General features: G+C 46.9%; 1 protein-coding gene across 5 annotated transcripts in view; it reads left to right on the forward strand.

Annotated features, from left to right (window-relative positions):
- The first annotated feature begins 5,641 nt into the window (after positions 1-5,641).
- MYB (MYB proto-oncogene, transcription factor) overlaps positions 5,642-19,264 on the forward strand; it is a 28,722-nt gene continuing 15,099 nt past the window's right edge. Inside the window, exons 1-10 of one of the 5 annotated variants that reach the window (XM_075498789.1) lie at positions 5,642-5,875; positions 9,691-9,808; positions 11,430-11,501; positions 12,157-12,249; positions 12,651-12,871; positions 14,420-14,654; positions 15,473-15,553; positions 15,954-16,058; positions 17,372-17,629; positions 18,686-19,051. In XM_075498789.1, the coding sequence (XP_075354904.1) occupies positions 5,853-5,875; positions 9,691-9,808; positions 11,430-11,501; positions 12,157-12,249; positions 12,651-12,871; positions 14,420-14,654; positions 15,473-15,553; positions 15,954-16,058; positions 17,372-17,629; positions 18,686-19,051 (1,572 nt within the window). In that variant the 5' untranslated portion in view covers positions 5,642-5,852. Of the gene's footprint in view, positions 5,876-9,064; positions 9,189-9,690; positions 9,809-11,429; positions 11,502-12,156; positions 12,250-12,650; positions 12,872-14,419; positions 14,655-15,472; positions 15,554-15,953; positions 16,059-17,371; positions 17,630-18,685; positions 19,052-19,264 lie in introns of those variants that run through there. The other 4 variants (XM_075498786.1, XM_075498788.1, XM_075498787.1 and 1 more) reach the window with 4 other exon arrangements.

Below are 19,264 nucleotides of genomic sequence, written 5' to 3' on the forward strand. Positions count from 1 at the left end.
CTACAGAACAAAAGCCTCTCTGCTTGCCAGCCAGGCATACATTATAGTAACCACACCCTTCTAGGTAAACCATGTACATAGAGCAAATCACTTCTTTTGTGAATAGGGTTTACTTTATCATTTTGAAAGGCATATTGCTATTTCTTGACATATTAGTATGCTTAAATGAATCACTTAAGAAAATAAACTTATTTGCCTATGTTTACATTTATTTGTCCTCTCTTCCGCTATTAATCAAATTTGTCTAATATTTTTATCACATTGTGTTTTAAATAAATAAATAACTACCACAATTGCCTTTGAAATACTAGATGCTAGCAATAAAATAAAGGCAAGAAATCACAGTCTCCCGTGTGGTGAGAGTAGGTGGAAGGGATGTATTGCTCCAGGTATGCTGATAACATACAATGTCAATACCCCACCATATTGCTAATTTTCTATTGCTCTAATGTCGGTGCCCTGCTACAGGTTAAAAAGATGGAGCTGCATATGCAACAAATGCTTCTTATTGTTAGTACTGTGCTTTAAAAAGAAAAAAGGAAATGAAATCATTCTGTGTGATGGTGTAGGTTTTTACATGGAAAGGGGCTAGTTTTCATGGGGGGCACTGTACCCTGAGCACCACCGAGCCCCCTAAGCTTGGGCAGCTGACTCGACGCACGGTTCTGCTGGTGCTCAAGGAACTGGTGCCACTTGCCCTAAGCCTCATTTTGCAGCTACTATACCGTGCCGTTTCAGAACAAATGAAGTAACAGCTTTTGTACAACAAATGTTCAGTTCCTATAGTACGCTATTTTTGCAGTTGGAAGGCCTCAGGCATTGCTCTCCTTCCAAGCCATACACAAACAAAGAGGGTTTACCACAAAAAAAGAGCCTCTGCTGAAGAGTGTAAGGTTTACCTTTGCTCCCTCGCTCAGAGGATCCTAATTTCATCAAGTTCTGTCCCTTCCTCTCATTCTATATTATATAGCTATAACCTAAAGTTTTCTCCCAACAGCAGCACAGGTCCCTCTCGATTTTCGCTTACCTTTTAAACGGACAGGATCATCCCAGACTTGGCCATCAGGAAAATCCAGATGTTACACCAGAAAGGAAATAGATGTCTTATTCTGTTGGTAATCCCTTTCATATAAAATTCCAATTGATTCAGTCTAACCTTATCACTGGATTCTTATTGCTACCAGACCTGGGCTAAGGCCAACTATACTTTAAAAATAAATAAACAAAAAGAAATAAAGCAGTCAACTGGTAAGTCTGAACCATTGCTGTCTTATTCTAGTTCTGTGCCAGAACACGCTGCAGATTTTCAGTGTAGGGGCTCTGGTAGAATCGCAGGGTAACAGTGGTGTAGCGGGCCCTGGAACTGCACGTGCTAAAAACAGATGTGCAAACCTGAAGATGTAGGCTATGCCATCTACACAGCTGGAGTAGGAGCCAGCAGAGCACTTCCTTCCTTCTCTAAGCACACGGATGCATAGCCTAGGGGGCATCTTGTTTCCAGCTGCTGGAACGGTTTCTGCTCAGCTCCCTACCCTTTCTCTGGCTTTTCAGCCTGGCTGCAAGAAAACGCGGGTATGATGGTGTGGAGGTAACCACATCTCCTGCTGGCCCACACTTTGCTATCTGTTTTGGCCCTAACCAGGTCCACACAATGTCCATTTTCAGTAGGACAGGTGGTTGCTGCTCACACCTACGTGTTTGCTGTTCTCGGAGTCCTGGTGCACATGCAAATCTGGGTGGCGACACATCCAGCTACCTCTGAGGCAGGTACCCCTCTGGAAGGCAGCAGTGCAGCCACCAGGCTGGCCCTCACGCACGACACCTTTTACTGGAACAAAAATGTTGATGCACCTTGTTGGGCGTAATTTCTTTCCACGGGTAGGGAACCTGCCTCTGAGTGACTTGGTATGTGATACAACTGGCATTAAACCCCAGTCTCCTGCCTGGCTCCCCAGACTTTTTAATCAACCTTCTTATCTTCTTTTATGAGGAACTTCTGTTCTGAAGTCTACATTAAAGGAAAACATACATTTTTATTTTGCTTCAAGTGTGTTAACAATATTTATTGAAAATATTTCTGGACAAAATATCAAAAACCATCTGATTTTCAATGATAAAAATACCACAACTGCATTTGAAACTTTACAGTAACTACAGTCTAAAAGTGAAACTAAAAAAGTGAAAGTTGGTTGTTGTTTTTCGCTGCACAAGCTGAGAGAAATGCAGAAAGTAAACAAAAAAGCACATATTAACATGCATTTATAAAAATGCTTCTGGCATTCTAAGATGCCTTAGGACTGGAGGGAAATAAAGGAGGCTATTTGTAACACTTGTGATAGAAAAAACCATGTGTGTGTGTGTGATCACATAAGTAGTTAGACACTGATTTCACAGTATTCCTTGCAGATTCTGTGACAAACTCAGCAAAAGGAGGAACAACACACAGGTAGAGATTGCTGCTGGGATTTTCCGAAGTCAAAAAACAATTTATGCAAGTACCTCCTATCCATTTGGAAAATCCCGGTGTTCGGGCTTACTACTCTTCTTCTCCCAGCTAAATTTCCTTTACCATTCCTTTTCTATTTGGTTATGCCTATGTTAGCTAATGTTGGCAACACTCAGCCCAAGTCATGCCAGCTAAACAGCAGATCGCAGCAAGAAAACATTAAGGATGAAGACAACACGTCTTGGGTTTGATGTTTAACTAGGATTCTTGAAACTTTCTTCACATGTTTTTAACTCCATTTTGAGGTTTGTGTTTGTAGTGGAGGTGCAGGAAATCAAGTAATTCAATGTGTATTTACCATTCATATAATTACTTTTATTAACTTACTTAAATAATTTGTGTAAGTAAAAGATCACCAGAACATGCAGTTACTCTGTTTACAATTACTCTGTCAGTTGATGCAATTACTATAAATAGGCTCAGAGACATCACTAATTAATGAAGTTGGAAGGGTAATATAAGAAGAAGTCTGCTACTGCACATCTAGGGCATGTGATCTCTAAGTTCAGATGCAGAAGGGCGATTTCTTTTTCTTTAGGGCTTTGGCAAGGATATATTATAAAGAACCCTCACACCCCAAATTGCCTCAGGCTACAGATGCTCAGGAAAGAAAATCAAATAGTAGAGTCGTGGCTTATTTTTAGCTAAATTTTAAACATTAGGAATGAAGCAACACCAGCGGAGTGTATGCACACACCTTGCTGATTTTAGTGGGGTTTATATGTGCAGACTTGGGGAAGACTGATCTTTAAACCTGGAGCGAAGGTGTCATTCCCCTCTTTATTGTGAACCCAGTAAAAATATATTTTATTTGCAATTTTAAGTATTCTTATAAACCAAATGTGGGGGGTTTTTTCAATCTGGGAAGAAAAAAAGTATTTATTCAGAGTCACTGGAGAAGAAATGTAGTCTCACACAAAACCTTCAGAAGAAAATTGTGCATATTAACAGTTCTCTTGAGAGCAATAATAGACATTCTTTGCATTTATTCAGCAAATTTACATCCAAATCGGGAAGATGTTGGATTTGTCTCAGTTAACGCTGAAATATTTGCAAAAATCAACACGGGAAAATGTTTCCCGCAGAAGCAGGAAGAGATAACCTTGAGCAGTTTTGTTTGTACCTCTGTGGGAAACTACAGGCAACATGACCACACTGTTTCAGTGAAATGTACATTTTCAGTCACAAAGTAGTACCTACCCTTAACAGCAGATCCAGTGAATCCCGTGATAGCCTTACAGCTGCATTGACTACAGGCCCAGCTTCAGGCCTCCTATGTACATAAGCAATACTCACCGGCAGAGCAGCACTCAGCAGTCTCTCTTATTTTTAAATAACTTTCTGTAAAGGATTCAGGATTAGATCGTAACAGAGCTGTAGAAGTATCATTCCCATTATCAGTAATGAAAGCAACATTTTACACACACACACACACAGAAAAATATACTCTTGTGGATTATTATCAGCTTTGCTTCTGCATCAGTTACTTTCCTTTCTGAGGGAATGAAATGTAACGTCCCCAACACCCGGCAACAGTGGCTAGCTACAGTGTGGACACCAAGGTGTCTTCCCATATTTTCTCTGGCCTTCTCATTTCCTTCATTCCCCAAATATATCTTTACCAGAAGAAAAACACCCTCAAAAATCTGAGGGACCTGAGTAGCCTTGGTCTCTGCCGATGCCAGTAGGCGCTTTATAAAGTTGACCAGGTGTAGAAGAGAGCTGAATTAGTCTTTGTTTTTCCAGTTCTCCCACTGCCATTAGCATCAAAGCCCACCCTTCCTAGCAGGGAAACGCTTTGCAAAAATGCGAAGATATCACCTCCACCCTGCACGAATGCTGGCCCCCTGCTGCAAGCAGACCCATTTTACAGGTAGGCAAATGGAGACCGGGAGGGAGGGCCGCTCCTGTCGGAGGCGTGGGTAGGGCAAAGCAGGAATGACGTGCACCCTCCAGCTAATTTGGCACAAGGTGTGATCCCCAGAAGCGACGCATCCGCAGGGCTCGGGGAGACAGCCCCGGCTGCCTGTCCATCCCCGCGCTGCCAGCGCCGGTGAATCCCGTTACAGGACATACGGAGTCTACGCGGCACACGAGACCCGACGGGACGGTGGCGGGGGCTGCCCGCCGCCTGCGCTGTGCCCCGCGCGCGGCCCCCGGCCCCGCGGGACGCTCCGCCTCGGGGGGCGGCGGGCCCCGAGCCCGCCCCGGCCCTCCGGGAGCGGCGCCGCGGGCTCGGGAGCGGCCCCGCGGCCCCGCCCCGGCCCGGCCCGCCCCGTCGGCGGCTCATTGATGAGCGCGGCCCTTTGAGGAAAGGGCGAGTGCGCCGAAACCGCTGCAAAGCCCCGATTTTTCAAGCAGCAGCGCAGCCTGGGAACTTTGCATGTTTCGCCATTTTTCACATCCTGACTCATTTCTGTATCAAAAAACGTGTTCTCTGGAGCTCATCGGACACCCACCGCCTCTCCCGCCGCGGCGGCGGTGGCGGCGGCGGCAGGCACCATCCACCGCCTGGCAGCAGCAAGGGGAACTATAGCAAAAATCCCCCGCGGCGCGGCAGCCGCAGCCAGGCACCGGGCAGCTCCCGTCCCTCCCCGGCCGCCCCGGAGTCCCCCCGGCTCCCCCGTTCCCCCGCCGCCCCTTTTATTTTATAATATTTCCAGAGGGGGGTTGCTCGCCCCCCCGAGGGCCGCGGCCGCTGCAGCCCGCACGCCGCGCAGGGAGCGGAGCAGGTGCACCCGCGGAGGGCCAGCCCCCGCCGGCGGCAGGCACCTACGCGGCCTGGTGGTGGTCGCCGAGACCCCCGGGGGGGGGGGGGGGGGCCGCACGCCGCCCCACGGCGGGACTCCCCTTCCCCACCCGCCGCGTACGGGGGGGAGGGCTGACCCCGGACCCCGACGGCTTCCTCAGGGAAAGCCTCACGCCGCGGGGATGGGGGCTGCGGCCGCGCCGTCGAGGGGCTGCGGCGCTGGCGCAGGGGGGGAGGGGGGGTCCCGCCGGGGCGGGGCGGGGCGGCGCGGGGCGGGAGGGCCCCGTCGGGCGCGCGGCCCCGGTCCGCCCGCCCCGCGCCCCGCCGCCGCGGCACGGGCCCGCCGCGCGGCGCCAGGCGCCTGCGCAGTGCAGGGGCGCCAGATTTGGCGGGAGGGGGAGTGTCCAAGGCCCTTTGTTTGATGGCATCTCTGTTTACAGAGTTTACTCTTTAATCTCAACCTGTTTCCTCCTCCTCCTCCCGCGGCTCCTCGGCACTCCCGTGCGCGGCGGCGGAGCGCCTGGGCGCAGCCCGGCAGCAGGGCGCGGCGGCGGGCGCGGGCTCCCCCGTCCTCCTCCCCCAGCGGCCGGTGCGAGGATGGCCCGGAGACCCCGGCACAGGTAACCCGCTGTCTGCGGGCGGGGGGCGGCCGGCCCCGCTCCGCTCCGCTCCGCTGCGCTGCGCTGCGCTCCGCGCCTGTCAGACGGGGCGCGGGCGGGGGAGAGGGAAGGCAGCGGCGGGAGAGGGGCTTGCCCGGTGGACGGGGCGGCGGGCGGGCGGGCACCCCCCGTCCTCCGCGCACCTGGGCTACTCCGCCCCCGGCTCCCAAGCGCAGCGCCAAGCGCCCCGCTCCTCCGGGGGCGCCGGGGGAGCGGCAGCCCCGCGGGACGCGCCGCAGAGCCGCCGCTGACGGGGCGCCCGGGCCCCGCGCCGCACGCCTGCCGGACGCCGCGGCGGGGCCGCGGGGTGCCGGGGCTCGCTGCCCGCAGGGGCCGGCGCGGAGCCCGGCGGGGCTGCGCGCCCCGCAGCTGCACGGCAGGACAATGTCGGGCCGGCTCGGCGGCTGCAGGTAGCGCGTCCCGTCTCATTCATTCATTCCCGGCGGGGTGGGACGGCAGGTGGGCGGCGGGCGCGGGGGCTGGGCTCCCTCCCTCGCCTTTTTTTTTATTGATTCTTGCAGTGGCGGCCCCTTTCCCCTCGGGAGCGCGGCTCTCCCCCGCCGGAGTAGTTGCGCCCGGCGGGGCTCGGCTCTTTCCCGCACACGCCGCTCGGCACATGCCGGAGCGCGGCAGCGCGGGCGGGCAGCTGCGGGGGCTGCGGCTCCGACGGGGCGCTCGGCCGGAGCTGTCACCCGCGCCCGCCCGCCCGCCGCGCTCCCGGGCGAGGGCGATCCCGCCTCGCCGTGCCGCGCCAGGGGCCGGGGGCGGCGGCGCCCCGGGGGCGGCGGGGCGGACGGGACGGGACGGGACGGGGCGGCAGCGCCGCGTGGCCGCGTCCGTGCCGCCGCTGCCGGGCGGGCGCATGGAGCGGGGTTGTTGTCTAATTAGCCGGGGACGGCGGGTCGGACACGTGGAGGCTTTTTTCTCTTTCTCTTTGCAGCCCGGCATCCTCCCCTCTTCCCCTCCCCTTTGGCTGGGCTGTGACAGAGGAGAAAGTCGCAGCCCTGCCTTTCCCTGCCCGGCTGCCGGCCCCGTCCGGCGGCACTGGGGACCCGGGGGCTCTGTTTAAGGAAGAGGGGCTTGCGGTGCGGGAGGAGGCAGCGGGCCGCCGGGCGAGCGCCGGGCTGTGCTTTCGGTGTCAGAGCGGGGGTGTCGCTGGGGCTGGCGATGAATCACCCCGCCCGTCTCTCCCGAAGAGAGGGACGGCCGCCGCCTGCCTCGCGGGCGCCTCCCGCAGGGACGCGGCGCTCCGGCGCCCCGGGCTCGGCCGGCGGCCCCGCCACGGCGGCGCGGTGTCCGCCTGCCCGCGGGCCGCGGAGCGGGGCCGCCCCGGGGGCAGCGGGCGCGGGCTCTGCCGCGGCAGCGGGCGCTGCGCCGCGGGGCCGGTGCCCGAATTCCTTCAATCACGGTAGCAGCAGCGAGTCATTTCCTCTCCACCCCCTCCTTTTTTTTCCTCTCTCTCTCTCCCCCTTTTTTCTTTCCCCGCGTTTCGTCGCACGGGTCGGTTGCCCGGACGAGAAGCGCAGCGCGGCTGCCGGGGGAGCGCCGGAGCGGGGGCGGGCGCGGAGCTCCAACCCTCCGTCCCGGCCCTGCCGTGCCGTGCCGCGCCGCGCCGCGCCGCTCGGGGGGAGGCTTCGGGGCTGCGGCCGGAGGTGCAAAATAATAAAAAGTTTCAGAGCAGCGCTGGGGCCCGTCTGGCTAAAGGGGTTACCGAGCGTCCCGAAATCCCAGGGCCCTTTGCTCCTGCCGGAGAGCACAGGTAGTACAACGGGGTTTGCTCAGTTCTGCGGTGCCAGCAAGGCCCCGGTTATTTAAATAAACCGGTTACATTACTGGCACCGCACTTAAATAATTTTAACCTGTTCGCCGCTGATGTTCTGCTGCCGTTGCGGGGCGGCGTTCCTCTGCTGTGCCTGAAACACCTCGCCGCACAGGAAGCGTCCGATGGATGCGTGCGTGCCTGGTGCTTTTACTATCTGTGAAACTCATTTTCAGAATGATACTTGGAAATCGAGCCACAAAACTTCCTTTGGCATATGGGGCAGTCGCACAGCTGTCTCTCTGTGTCAACTTAGAAAAGTGAATCCACTTTGAGCGGCGGCAGGGGAAGGAGCCGCATTCGTAGCAGCTGGAGCGTGTGAGATTTGCTCAAGTGTGCTGCCCCGCCGAAGGCCGGGAGGCTCCAGCTGCGAACGAGGGGTGCACGCTCGCCTTGGGGTGCAGAGTGGGAGCTTCAGGGGGTGCTTCCCCCAAATGGTTACATGGGCCAGGGAACAGGGAGTGGACCGTGGGGCCGGGCAGGCTGGAGGACTATGGCACCGTGGGGGCCAGTGGAGGGTGGCAGTGATGGGCTGGGTGGGTGACTCAGGGGCCACCTGGCAGAGGCTCGGGGAAGGCCGCACACATCACGGCAGGCTGTGGAAAACTTCCCACGTGTAGCACGGTTTTCATGGCACATGCCACAGGCCAGAAAACAGGGTTGAAGATGTACGGTGTGATTAGCCCAGTGTACTTTAAAAGAAGATATGTTTAGCAGCTTGCATTTTGGAGGTGTTTGCATCTTGACTAACAGTCTCTGTGCTTCACTGCAGCTTAATTTAAAAAGTGATCTCCTGAAAACAGGTTAACGGGATAAACAATGCCTGATAATTTTATTACAAAATAACTTTATTTTAATGTCTTAGTCATACCTTAACATACCACAGCATACCATACCATCAGATACATCACAGTTTTTAGTTTCATAGCATGACATTGTCTCCTTTCTAGCACTTGTATCATCTCTTAGCTGAAGTGTCACAACTGCTGCCCGTATCTTAAAAGTTGAAAATAAAATACTGCCCACCAGAAAGACAGCTCTTGTTGCAAAACACTCTCTTTTAGTTTTAGTTAACTGGGTAGAGCAAGTGCTGTTTGTGAAAAAAGAGTACTAGAGTCTTTTTTACCCATAGATAGCCTCTGGGGAAATCCCTTAGTCATGAATTAGGTGCGTAGCAGAGTATTTCAAAAACAGTATGAGGTATTAGAAATGGAGTAGAGGTAATAAGGTCTTAAGTTAGAGAAATGGAGAGTATGAAAGGGTTCAGTCATTCATTTGTTGGTTGCAGGATATTAAATATACTTGTCCTCAGCTCTTGTCTGTCCAGACCCATAAATGGCAGGCACATTTTATATTAGAGCTTATTGCATGTTAATGCTATCACTTACTGGCTTTACTTAATTATAGGAACTTTTGCCTTCACAGATAGGGTCCATGACCATATTCTCAAACAAGGTTATTACTGGTTAACTTTTTGTATTTATACACAGTCTGTTTTATTTGGGAATGATATATCTGCTCTATTAAACATACAAAAACGCTAATATTTTTCAGAATGTACAGCACGAGTTAAAGATTTTGAACATGCACTTGTGTAATGGACACAGCCTCTAGTTCTCTTTATTGTCCCAAACATTGTATTTTAATTTGAAACCTTCATTGGTTGAAAGTTTGCCAAATGTGTAATTCACCACTGATCTAACAGTAAGAGCAGGTCTAAACATGCACAGTAATACGAAGGTTGCCAGCCCTTGGCTTGTATCTGTGGATACCAAAACAGCAGAACCAGTTCAGAATACTAGAACAACAGAATGCAGAACAAAATCTTGTTGTGCAAGTTTTAAAACTTTTATCTGTGTAACCTTTGTAAGGATTGTAGTGGGGTTTTTGTGCTTTGTAATTAAGTAGCTCAAGTCCTCATGTTCCACTCTGTGTCTCGCTATGTTTCCTTCTGCAGTATATATAGTAGTGATGATGACGAAGAAGATGTTGAGATGTATGATCACGATTATGATGGTCTGCTTCCTAAGACTGGAAAACGTCACTTAGGAAAAACCAGGTGGACCCGGGAAGAGGTAAATCAAGTTCATTCATCTCCTGCATGTAAAAAGATGGGAGAGGGCATGGATCACATTCTTCTGCGAGTTGCTTATCTGCAACCTAACGTGAGTGACAGTCCCACGTATATGAATGAGGACAAAGCTTTCGACCCTTTAGCTACATTCAGTGTTTTATTTAACTTTGAGGATCGTTCTTGTATTTTAAATAAAATGTATAAACACCATTTTTTTATGTCCACCAAGGTCTACGTTACAGGTATGTGAGTTTCCCTGTAATCCCTGTTGGAGAAACAGATTAAAAGTCACCTGCAGCAATGCTTGATTGTTACTGCTGCCTCTTTTTGTTTGAAAACGGTTGCTATGCGAGAACTGACGTGTGTTCAGTGTCCCACAGCAGCAAACAACTGTGGCAGAAACTGCTGCAGTCCTTTTGTGCCATTTGCAATTTGCACTTTAATTGCAGCATTGTGATTCTAAGTGGAAATAAATTAAGAGCTGGAAGAAAGAAATCCAGGAGTCCCAAAATTGAGCATTCAAGATGTATTTTGTTTTTGAAGGTCAGAATGTGTTTTAGTCACGGTACCCTTGCGCTGACTTTCCGGGTAAATTGTGGTATCAAACCCCTTTGCCAGGTGGATATCCTGTGGCCATTTAACTGGTTTGAGTTTATTGTGAAATACATTAATACAGTTCTTAAGCTATGTTTTGACTTTCTCCTCTCTAACAATGTATATTGATATATAAACAGTGGCAGGTCACCTCTTGCAAGCATTTTTTTTTTTTTTTATTAATCATAGTCTGCTCTTACAGAGGTAGATGTGTTTCTGATGTGGCCTGGGAGGAAGGGATGGCCGTGGAGCCCAATGGCCACTTTCCTGTCACATGAACTGGGAGCATACTGGGAGGCGCTAATCAGGGAAGGGGAGGGTTGCTCCCCTCCTCTTATCTCCTGGGACAGTTCTCGCTTGTCTTGCACTATCTTGATCTTTCCCAGTACATGAGATGATTGGTTTCTTTTGTCTTTAGGGTCTATATTTCTGGCCTTATCATTAAAAATACTGGGCCAAATTTCTTGCTACTGCGAGTATGCAAAACTCCCTCACAGTGATCAGGAGCAAAAAGGAGCCATTAGTTTTATTGTGCATTCATTGTACACGGATAGGCAGTGAGCAAATTACTGGAACTCCCATTACTTGCAAGACATATAAAGCTTAAGGCTGTGATTTTCAGAGGTCCCCAGACAGCTGGGTGCCTGAGTGTTACTGAATTTCATTGTTATTCTGATGCCTGGCATCTAAACATCCATGCCCTCCTGTAAATCCAGTACAAGAATAACAGTTACATTGCTTTGAGCAGTAAAATGGCAATGTAAAATGCGAGTTAAAGAACAGCACAGAAAAAGTCAGTCTTTCTCCTGTAGCATGGTAAAGAACCTACCAAAATCCACAGGAGTAGAAAAAATCTCCTGATTTAGGCAATTAAAAATATGAGAAGACTACAGGCCACCTCCCCTTACACTCAGGATGCAGAAATAGATGCATAAAAAGCTAGAAGGAGGACTTTTTTTAAAAATGTATTTCATTTGCATGATAAGAGATTGCAATATTAATTATGTCTGGTGTTTTTAATGATTCAGGATGAGAAACTGAAGAAGCTTGTGGAGCAGAATGGCACAGAAGACTGGAAAGTCATTGCCAATTTCCTTCCTGTAGGTGGATATTGGTTTCTGTTTCCAGTTCTAGTGACAACTCTTTATCAGAGGTTTCCAAGTAAGGGAAAGGGGAGTGGTTGCTTTATAGTTACATTTTTGCGGGAGATATAAAACCTCCACAGATGGAGGCCTCAGAAATTTAGTTAGGATCTTATCAAAACCCTTAACCTTAATTTTCCTTTCATTTCTCAGAAAGGGCTGGAAAAAATCAAACCAGCAAAAATGGGGGTTGGAGGAGTGTTGCACAGTAGATGGTCAACATGACACTGAAATGAAATGTCTCAGCAGAGAGAAAAAATAGCTTTGATGAATTGTAAGTGTGGTTTAGAAGATAATTGTTTTGCGAACACTTTGGCTGTTGTAGAAATACTGAATGTGAAAGCATGACAACTATTGTGCCAGGTGGTGAAGATTCAATTTGTGTAGTTTTGGTGATACAGTCATCACTGCAGGAACGATGGAAATATTGTCTAGTTCAGTGAGCAAAGTGATAGTTAAGCATCTTCTTTTCAGACCTACTATATCACTCCATATTGTTTAGTAGTCGTAGCTGAAATACATCGGGAACAAGTGTACCTAGATAAGAGCGTTATCACTCTACATTCACCTTGTCTAAAGAATGATCTACTTTGCATATTTTACATTTCACTAGAATCGGACAGATGTTCAGTGCCAGCACCGATGGCAGAAGGTACTAAACCCAGAACTTATTAAAGGTCCGTGGACTAAAGAGGAGGATCAAAGGGTAATCAGTTTTCCTTTCTGTCTGATTAATGACTTACTAGCAGATTTCATGTGTTGGGGCAAAAATCCTAGAGTCTTTGGTGGTCTCAACACTAATATGGCCAGAAGCAGAGTGATCCTGTCAGTATCAATGCTTAGTATTTGTGTACTGCTTTCTAAGTTTTCTACGCAAGTTAATTAATGTTGCATTACAGCACTGTAATGTAGAATTGCAGTCTAGAAATGCCAGGTTTTTCCTTTTGGGTAAAAGTATAAATGGGACGTGGGGAACCTTAATTGTGTGTTAGCTTTACCGTGGCAGTTTTGAGAAATGTTGTTGAAAATATTGCTCCACCACAGAAAAATTTCATTGATTCATCATGCATCGTTAAATACAGGCAGTTTTTATGTCCTTCTTTGAAGGTAATAGAACTCGTGCAGAAATACGGTCCAAAGCGCTGGTCTGTCATTGCTAAGCATTTGAAGGGAAGGATTGGAAAGCAGTGCAGGGAGAGGTGGCACAACCATTTGAATCCAGAAGTGAAGAAAACCTCCTGGACAGAAGAGGAAGATAGAATTATTTACCAGGCACACAAGAGACTGGGAAACAGATGGGCAGAAATTGCAAAGTTGCTGCCTGGACGGTAATGACATACACCTTTAGCTCTTAAATAGGAAAAAAGGAAAAAGCTGCAGGTCTGAGCAGTCTGTTCCAGTTGCCTCAGGCTGCACTTTATAAATCAAAAACTTTTGGAATCAAAACCTGGAAAGCCAGTGACATCGATGTGCGTTTTTCTCAGTGGGGAACTGTGCTGTTTGGTCAGTACATGGAACAGTATGCTATTTTTACATGCTTTTAATGTTTGCCATAGGTAAAAAACCCCAGTAACTAGAGCAAGACCGTAACAGTTTCCTAAACGTCTGTGCAATCTTATTTGTGCTTGCAATAACTGTCAAAATTTAAATTGGTTTAACAGGGAAGGATCAGGTTCTGATCCTTAAGTGGAACATAATTTACATTCAGCTAAGGGTATACCTTCAACATGAAATCCAGTCTGTTTATTCAAAATGATTTAAGAGAAGGCTGCTTCAACATTTGTAATTGCTCCTGAATCATCCAGATTATTCTGACCTGTTAAAAATCCATGTATAACATAGGAGAAACTGACTTCCTCAGACTCTGGTCCTGGAAATACTTGTCTCATTGAAAGCTTATGCACAGCTTGCATATAATTTCAGAGAAACAGTGTCTTACTCGCTCTGTAGTAAAAGTGACTCAACATAAAGTGTATTCAAGCAAATAATGTAAGCAAGGGAGAGGTTTCCCTTCCCATTTTTATTCCTGCTGTTTGGTGAAACATCTTCAAGATCTAAATACAATGCTAAGATCATGACAGCCTTTTAAGCGGGCATTCTGTAGGCTGCTTTCACCTTCTAGAAGAAAACAAGAAAGGAATTGCCACTTGGAAAGTTTTTTTTTGTAGCTTCCACACATCACAGATACAGCTTTCAACAACACTCTGTGGTGGTGATGTTTTTCAAATAGAGGAGCTGTTTCTAAGCGTAGTCTTAAAATCTCACAGACTTGATAAGTTTGCTTTTTCTGACTCATGTACGTGAGAATTTGAATCTCAGTTTTTCTGCAGCTAAGAAAAATCCCAACAGCTTTGTTTACTGAATTTGTGTGTATAGGATGATGTTGTCAGTGTTTAGGTGTCCAGTTGGAAAGTTGCTTGGAAGTTAGTCTTTTCACAGCTGTTCTCCACAGTCTTTCTTTCCAGCAATGAGATACAATAAAACTCCACTGTAATATTAAGACTTAGGAAGATGGTGTTGGCACTCCTTTAAGGTAGCCTTGAAGGGGTGTTAGCCTTTGCTGTCACCTCACCTCATGGGAATGAGGTGAAGCTGAAGTTATTAATTTCTTACAGTCTGAGGACCTAAGGCTTAGAGATTGCTTTAAAAAGTACATAAACAACCACAGCCCATTTGTCTTTTCCCCTACCTTTTATACTGAGCATCTTTGCTGAGAAGTTTGAGAGTAGCATTTCTAAAGGTGGGGGCAGGAGGAAGGTCAGAGAACAGCTCAAGGTTTAAACAGAAATGCTGACAGCAGTTTCCTGCCTATTAATCTGTCTGAACTGGAAACGCTCGTTTTTAAAACTCCTCAAACGTATGTATTTCTATTGCAGAACTGATAATGCTATCAAGAACCACTGGAATTCCACCATGCGCCGAAAGGTTGAGCAGGAGGGCTACCTGCAGGAGTCCTCCAAAGCCTGTCACTCCTCAGCAGCCGCTGGCTTTCAGAAGAGCAACCACTTGATGGCCTTTGCTCACAACCCACCTTCTGCACAGCTGCCGGTAGCCGGCCAGCCCCCGCTGAGCAGTGACTACCCCTACTACCACATCTCTGAGCCACAAAACGTAAGCGCCTGAAAATGCGGGGTTTTTTTTGTTTTGCTTTGTTGAATAGATGGGTGCACTTTAGCCATACCTGATTTCAGGAAGCAAGAAGGGTTTTCTCCCAGTCTTGGTGGACTTGGCTGTGTTTGATGTCAGGCAAAGACTTCTTTGACTTCGACTTCATTCAGTGATGAAAATATGTACATTTCAGATTGATTGCTGGCATTCGTGTGGTGGAATCGGGTTCAGCATTTTTAACGTCTTGTAAGCAGTGAACATGTTTCCAGTACTGTTTCTTATAGTGGTGAATATTACATTTCTTGAAAATCAGTTGAATCTGGTTAATTCTGTGTTCTATGTCAAAATCTCCCAGGTTCCCTTCAGTAATACTCAGTTTGTGGGTTGCCTGTCAGAACCCAGTAAACAAGTATTGTTTTTAATCTGATTCTTTTTCTATTAATGATTAATAATGAAACAGGCTGCTGCTTCAGACAGTTACATTGTAGAGTTTTAGGTGGTAATAAATTGCATCTTTTGCATTTTCACTTCAATTTAGAAAAATCTTACAAACGCCTCTATAAATTATTCATCTTTTCTCATTCGGGAAGGGTAGATATTTCATATATGAATTTTCTTTCTTCCTCTGTAATGCTCACTGTCATATTCCTAAAAAACTGTTTACTTTTCTTGTAAACATGGTTGGGTTTTTTGCTATTTCATCTCCATAGATTATAAATATTAAGTACCTAAAACCAACGTATGTTTAACACAAATTCACAATGCAGGCAGACAATATGATAGAAATAATAACTTCTAGTGTCTTTTGCTTTTTGGCCTAGGTCCCTGGTCAGATCCCATATCCAGTAGCGCTGCATGTAAATATTGTCAATGTTCCTCAGCCCGCTGCTGCAGCTATTCAGGTAGATAACTTGAACCTCATTTCAAGAGTCAATTTGTTAAACATTTGATAAGTCAAAATGCAGACATCGTACATTAAGGAAACATTTTAATGTAATAAGTGTGGTAAAGAGAGAAAATGGGGAAGGTGGGGGAGTTCCAACATGGCTAATAATTGCTTCTTCTGAAGTGGATTTAAAACACAGTAGTTGACATCTGGTGTGATAGCTTTCAATTTCTCCATTTCAAATGTCTGTACTGAAATTCAGCAGGGACTTTGGTAGTGGAAAACACAATTGACATTTGTTTCATCTTTGAGTCTAATTTGGCTATTATAACCACAGGACGGCAAGCCATAAGCATTTTAGTTGCTACATCCTATCAGACCTTTATCTTTTCTTTTCCCTTAACTCTTAATTTCAGAGACACTATAATGATGAAGACCCTGAGAAAGAAAAACGAATAAAGGAATTAGAGTTGCTACTAATGTCGACTGAGAATGAACTGAAAGGGCAGCAGGCATTACCAGTAAGATTGTCACTGTGTGCTTGGATGGAGGGATAGCAGCATTACCCCAGTGCTTGTCTTTTTAACTTTTTACTCCCCCTCTGCCTTTGATACTAATCAAGGCTCTATATTTCCGTTTTAAAAGTATGAAACATAGCACATATATAATCTGTATTTGCTTTGTAAATTCTTCTATTGAGAAAAAAAAGCAAACAATTTGCAGGTATTTTACTTCGCAAAGTGGGAGCAGGGCTGGGCTCTGTAACGTGATGTAATATTGGAAACAAGATGATTGTACGAAAATGAAGAATCCCACAGATCTTAGATCAATGGGATCTGCATTTCTGAAAGTGTGCAATGGTTCATGTGATGAAAATGTAGTGCCTGTACATTAGATTTTTCTTCTCTGTTGTTTTCTTTCCTTCAGCTGTGTTTTATACACTTTGTAAGCTTCAGACTCGGTGCATGTTTGATGGTTTGTTTTACTTCTCCGAATAATGTTAGATTCTTCATAACTGCATGTGTGGAGCAAATGCTGGCTATTACTGAATTCTCACACTTCGTTGTATATGCTATTGGATGTTAATGTGTGAAAACCCTTACGTAATTACTTAACACCATCACCAAAGCCAAGAATCCCCAAATCGTTTTTGAAGATAGGTGATAGCCAGCAGATTCTTTTTTTGGGTAATATTTAAATTAATAGTAAAACAACTGCATGCATGATACGTTAGTTTGGCCACTTTTTAACTTTAGTTAATGTTTTGCAATTTCTTCTGTTGCATGATCACACTGGAAAGAAACTTCTGTTAATTTGTTCTTCTGCTTTCCTAACCACGTTGATTTGACAGCCTCTTCATTGCATTGGTGTAAGCTGTAGCATTAGACAGGGATAGAAGAAGAAAAGGAGATAAGCAAACAAAAGCAACTCTAACTCTTAAATCCTTTAGCCTTCTACAGTGCTGAGCGCTCAGTAGGGAAATCCTGCCGTTTCTTGCTTCTCACAGAAAATGACTTGCAGACACTTTTTGAGCTTTTGGAGTAACACAGTATGAATTGATTATGTGTTAGTAATTATATATGCTCATAAACCTGGAAATAAATTATGAGGTAACTTTGGGATAACAAATACAATGCCGATATTACTTAAAACGAGATCTTGCACTGATGAAAGGAAACATCTTGACAATTGTTTCATAGGCATAAGCTTTTAGATGATGATGCAACTACTTTTATCTTTCCTCCAGTGGCATCTGACACCTTGTGCAATTTCATTGCTAAGTTCCTTCTGCCTTTTTTCCCCCCCTTTTCTTTTTTTTTTCTTCTTCCTTTAGACACAGAACCACACATCAAACTACCCCGGCTGGCACAGCACCACGATTGCTGACGGTACCAGGACCAGTGGTGACAATGCACCTGTTTCCTGTTTGGGGGAACATCACCACTGTACTCCATCTCCGCCGGTGGATCACGGTTGCTTACCTGAGGAAAGTGCATCCCCTGCGCGGTGCATGATTGTTCACCAGAGCAACATCCTGGATAATGTTAAGAATCTCTTAGAATTTGCAGAAACACTCCAGTTAATAGACTCCGTAAGTAGACTTGCCGCCTCAGGTGGATTCGTGCGTGGTCAAGGAGTAAGGGGAGAGGAACTGGGACAGTCCTAAATGTGTTTCTTTTTTTTTTCCAAGTAACTTCCAATTGCTACAAGATCTGAAGCTTAGCTTCTGACATAACAAAACGCGGCTGCTCTTAAATGAAGCCCTTGAGTGTGGACGTGTATGCTTTTTGTGGGTGTCTCCCTTTCCTGCTACATCTTGGTATGGGAGTGTGATTTTTAGCAAACTGCACAATAGGAACTTGAAACTATCTCTCGATATTAAGTCTCCTTAAAATAAAATCAGAGACACCGTGAAAGATTTTAAACAATGAAATGATACTTACTGATATTTGAAGTGACACAGGCCATAGGTTTATGTGTGGCTGTTCATGTATCTGCATCATTTTCTAAAAGTTTTTGTTGTAGCTTCAATAGCAGCTTCTCAAAAGTTTAAGGAGCTTGCCCTGGCATATGTGAAGAACTGGAAACATGCATTTTAAACGCCAGGTAGCTGACTGACATTGACATGGGCCTTTTCTCATTGTGGTCTCTGGGATACTACGTGTAACAGAAGTGGCACGTTGAAATAAGTTTGTTGGCACCCTCCTTCAGCAGCAGAGGTGTCCGCCTCACGCAGCGTCACGTCCCATGCAGCACGTCCAGAGCAGGCGTGCAGGTTAGGAGGAGACCAGTCTGGATTTAGAGCCCAAGGCACACATTTTTTGGTAGCGAAAGGCACTGTCTTCATACCAAGCAGAAAACCCTGGGCAAGTAGATAGTAAGGACATCATTTGACTTCATTGTTTCTTTAGGGACTCAGTTGCCAGCAACACTACTAGGATGTTAGACAGTTTGATGTGATCAAGGTATATATTGAAAACACAAATAAGCGTTCACAGTGTTACTACTCAAATAAACAGGGTCAAGCTGAATTGAACTGGGAAAGACTTTGTTGTTGTTGTTGGTTACGGGCATATCCTAGCGCTGTATTTTCATGAGGTGGCACTATACACTGTCTTATAGCTCTGTGCCTCCCACGTTGTTTCAGGATCCTTCATCATGGGGTGATCTCAGCAGTTTTGAATTCTTTGAAGACACAGACACTTCGGCTAGCAAAGCTCTCTCAGGCAAAGTCACGCAGCTTCAGCAAAGAGGGGCCAGTGCTTGTAGACCTCAAGGACACCCCATCACAAACTTGAGCAAAATCATGTCGAGTCAGGGCTCTCCTGGCTCACCCAAGTCCTTATCTGCCTCACAGGGCAGCGCGGCTCCGTGGGTCCTTCTTCGCAAAAGGAGAGGGCACTCCAGCCCCTTAGCCAGTGGCCACGGTAGCACCTTGGTCCTAGCTGACGTCAGCAGCTCAACTCCTCCTAAGCGCTCCCCTGTCAAAAGCCTGCCCTTCTCTCCCTCGCAGGTAGATCAAGACTTCTGCACAGATGTTACTAATTCTCAAAAAGTCACCCCAGCCTTAACAATTTAGAAACTAATCCTTTGGAACAAATGACTAATTACCGTTGCGCTTGTTGATTTCACTCCGTGTTTGAATCTTCTCACTGCTCTTAGTCTTCACCGCTGAGTTTAGATCATCAGCAAGCTGTTGATTCTCTTATTTTAAATTCATCTGTGG

The sequence above is a fragment of the Mycteria americana genome, chromosome 3, assembly GCF_035582795.1.
Source record: "Mycteria americana isolate JAX WOST 10 ecotype Jacksonville Zoo and Gardens chromosome 3, USCA_MyAme_1.0, whole genome shotgun sequence".
In the NCBI taxonomy this organism is placed as follows: domain Eukaryota; kingdom Metazoa; phylum Chordata; class Aves; order Ciconiiformes; family Ciconiidae; genus Mycteria; species Mycteria americana.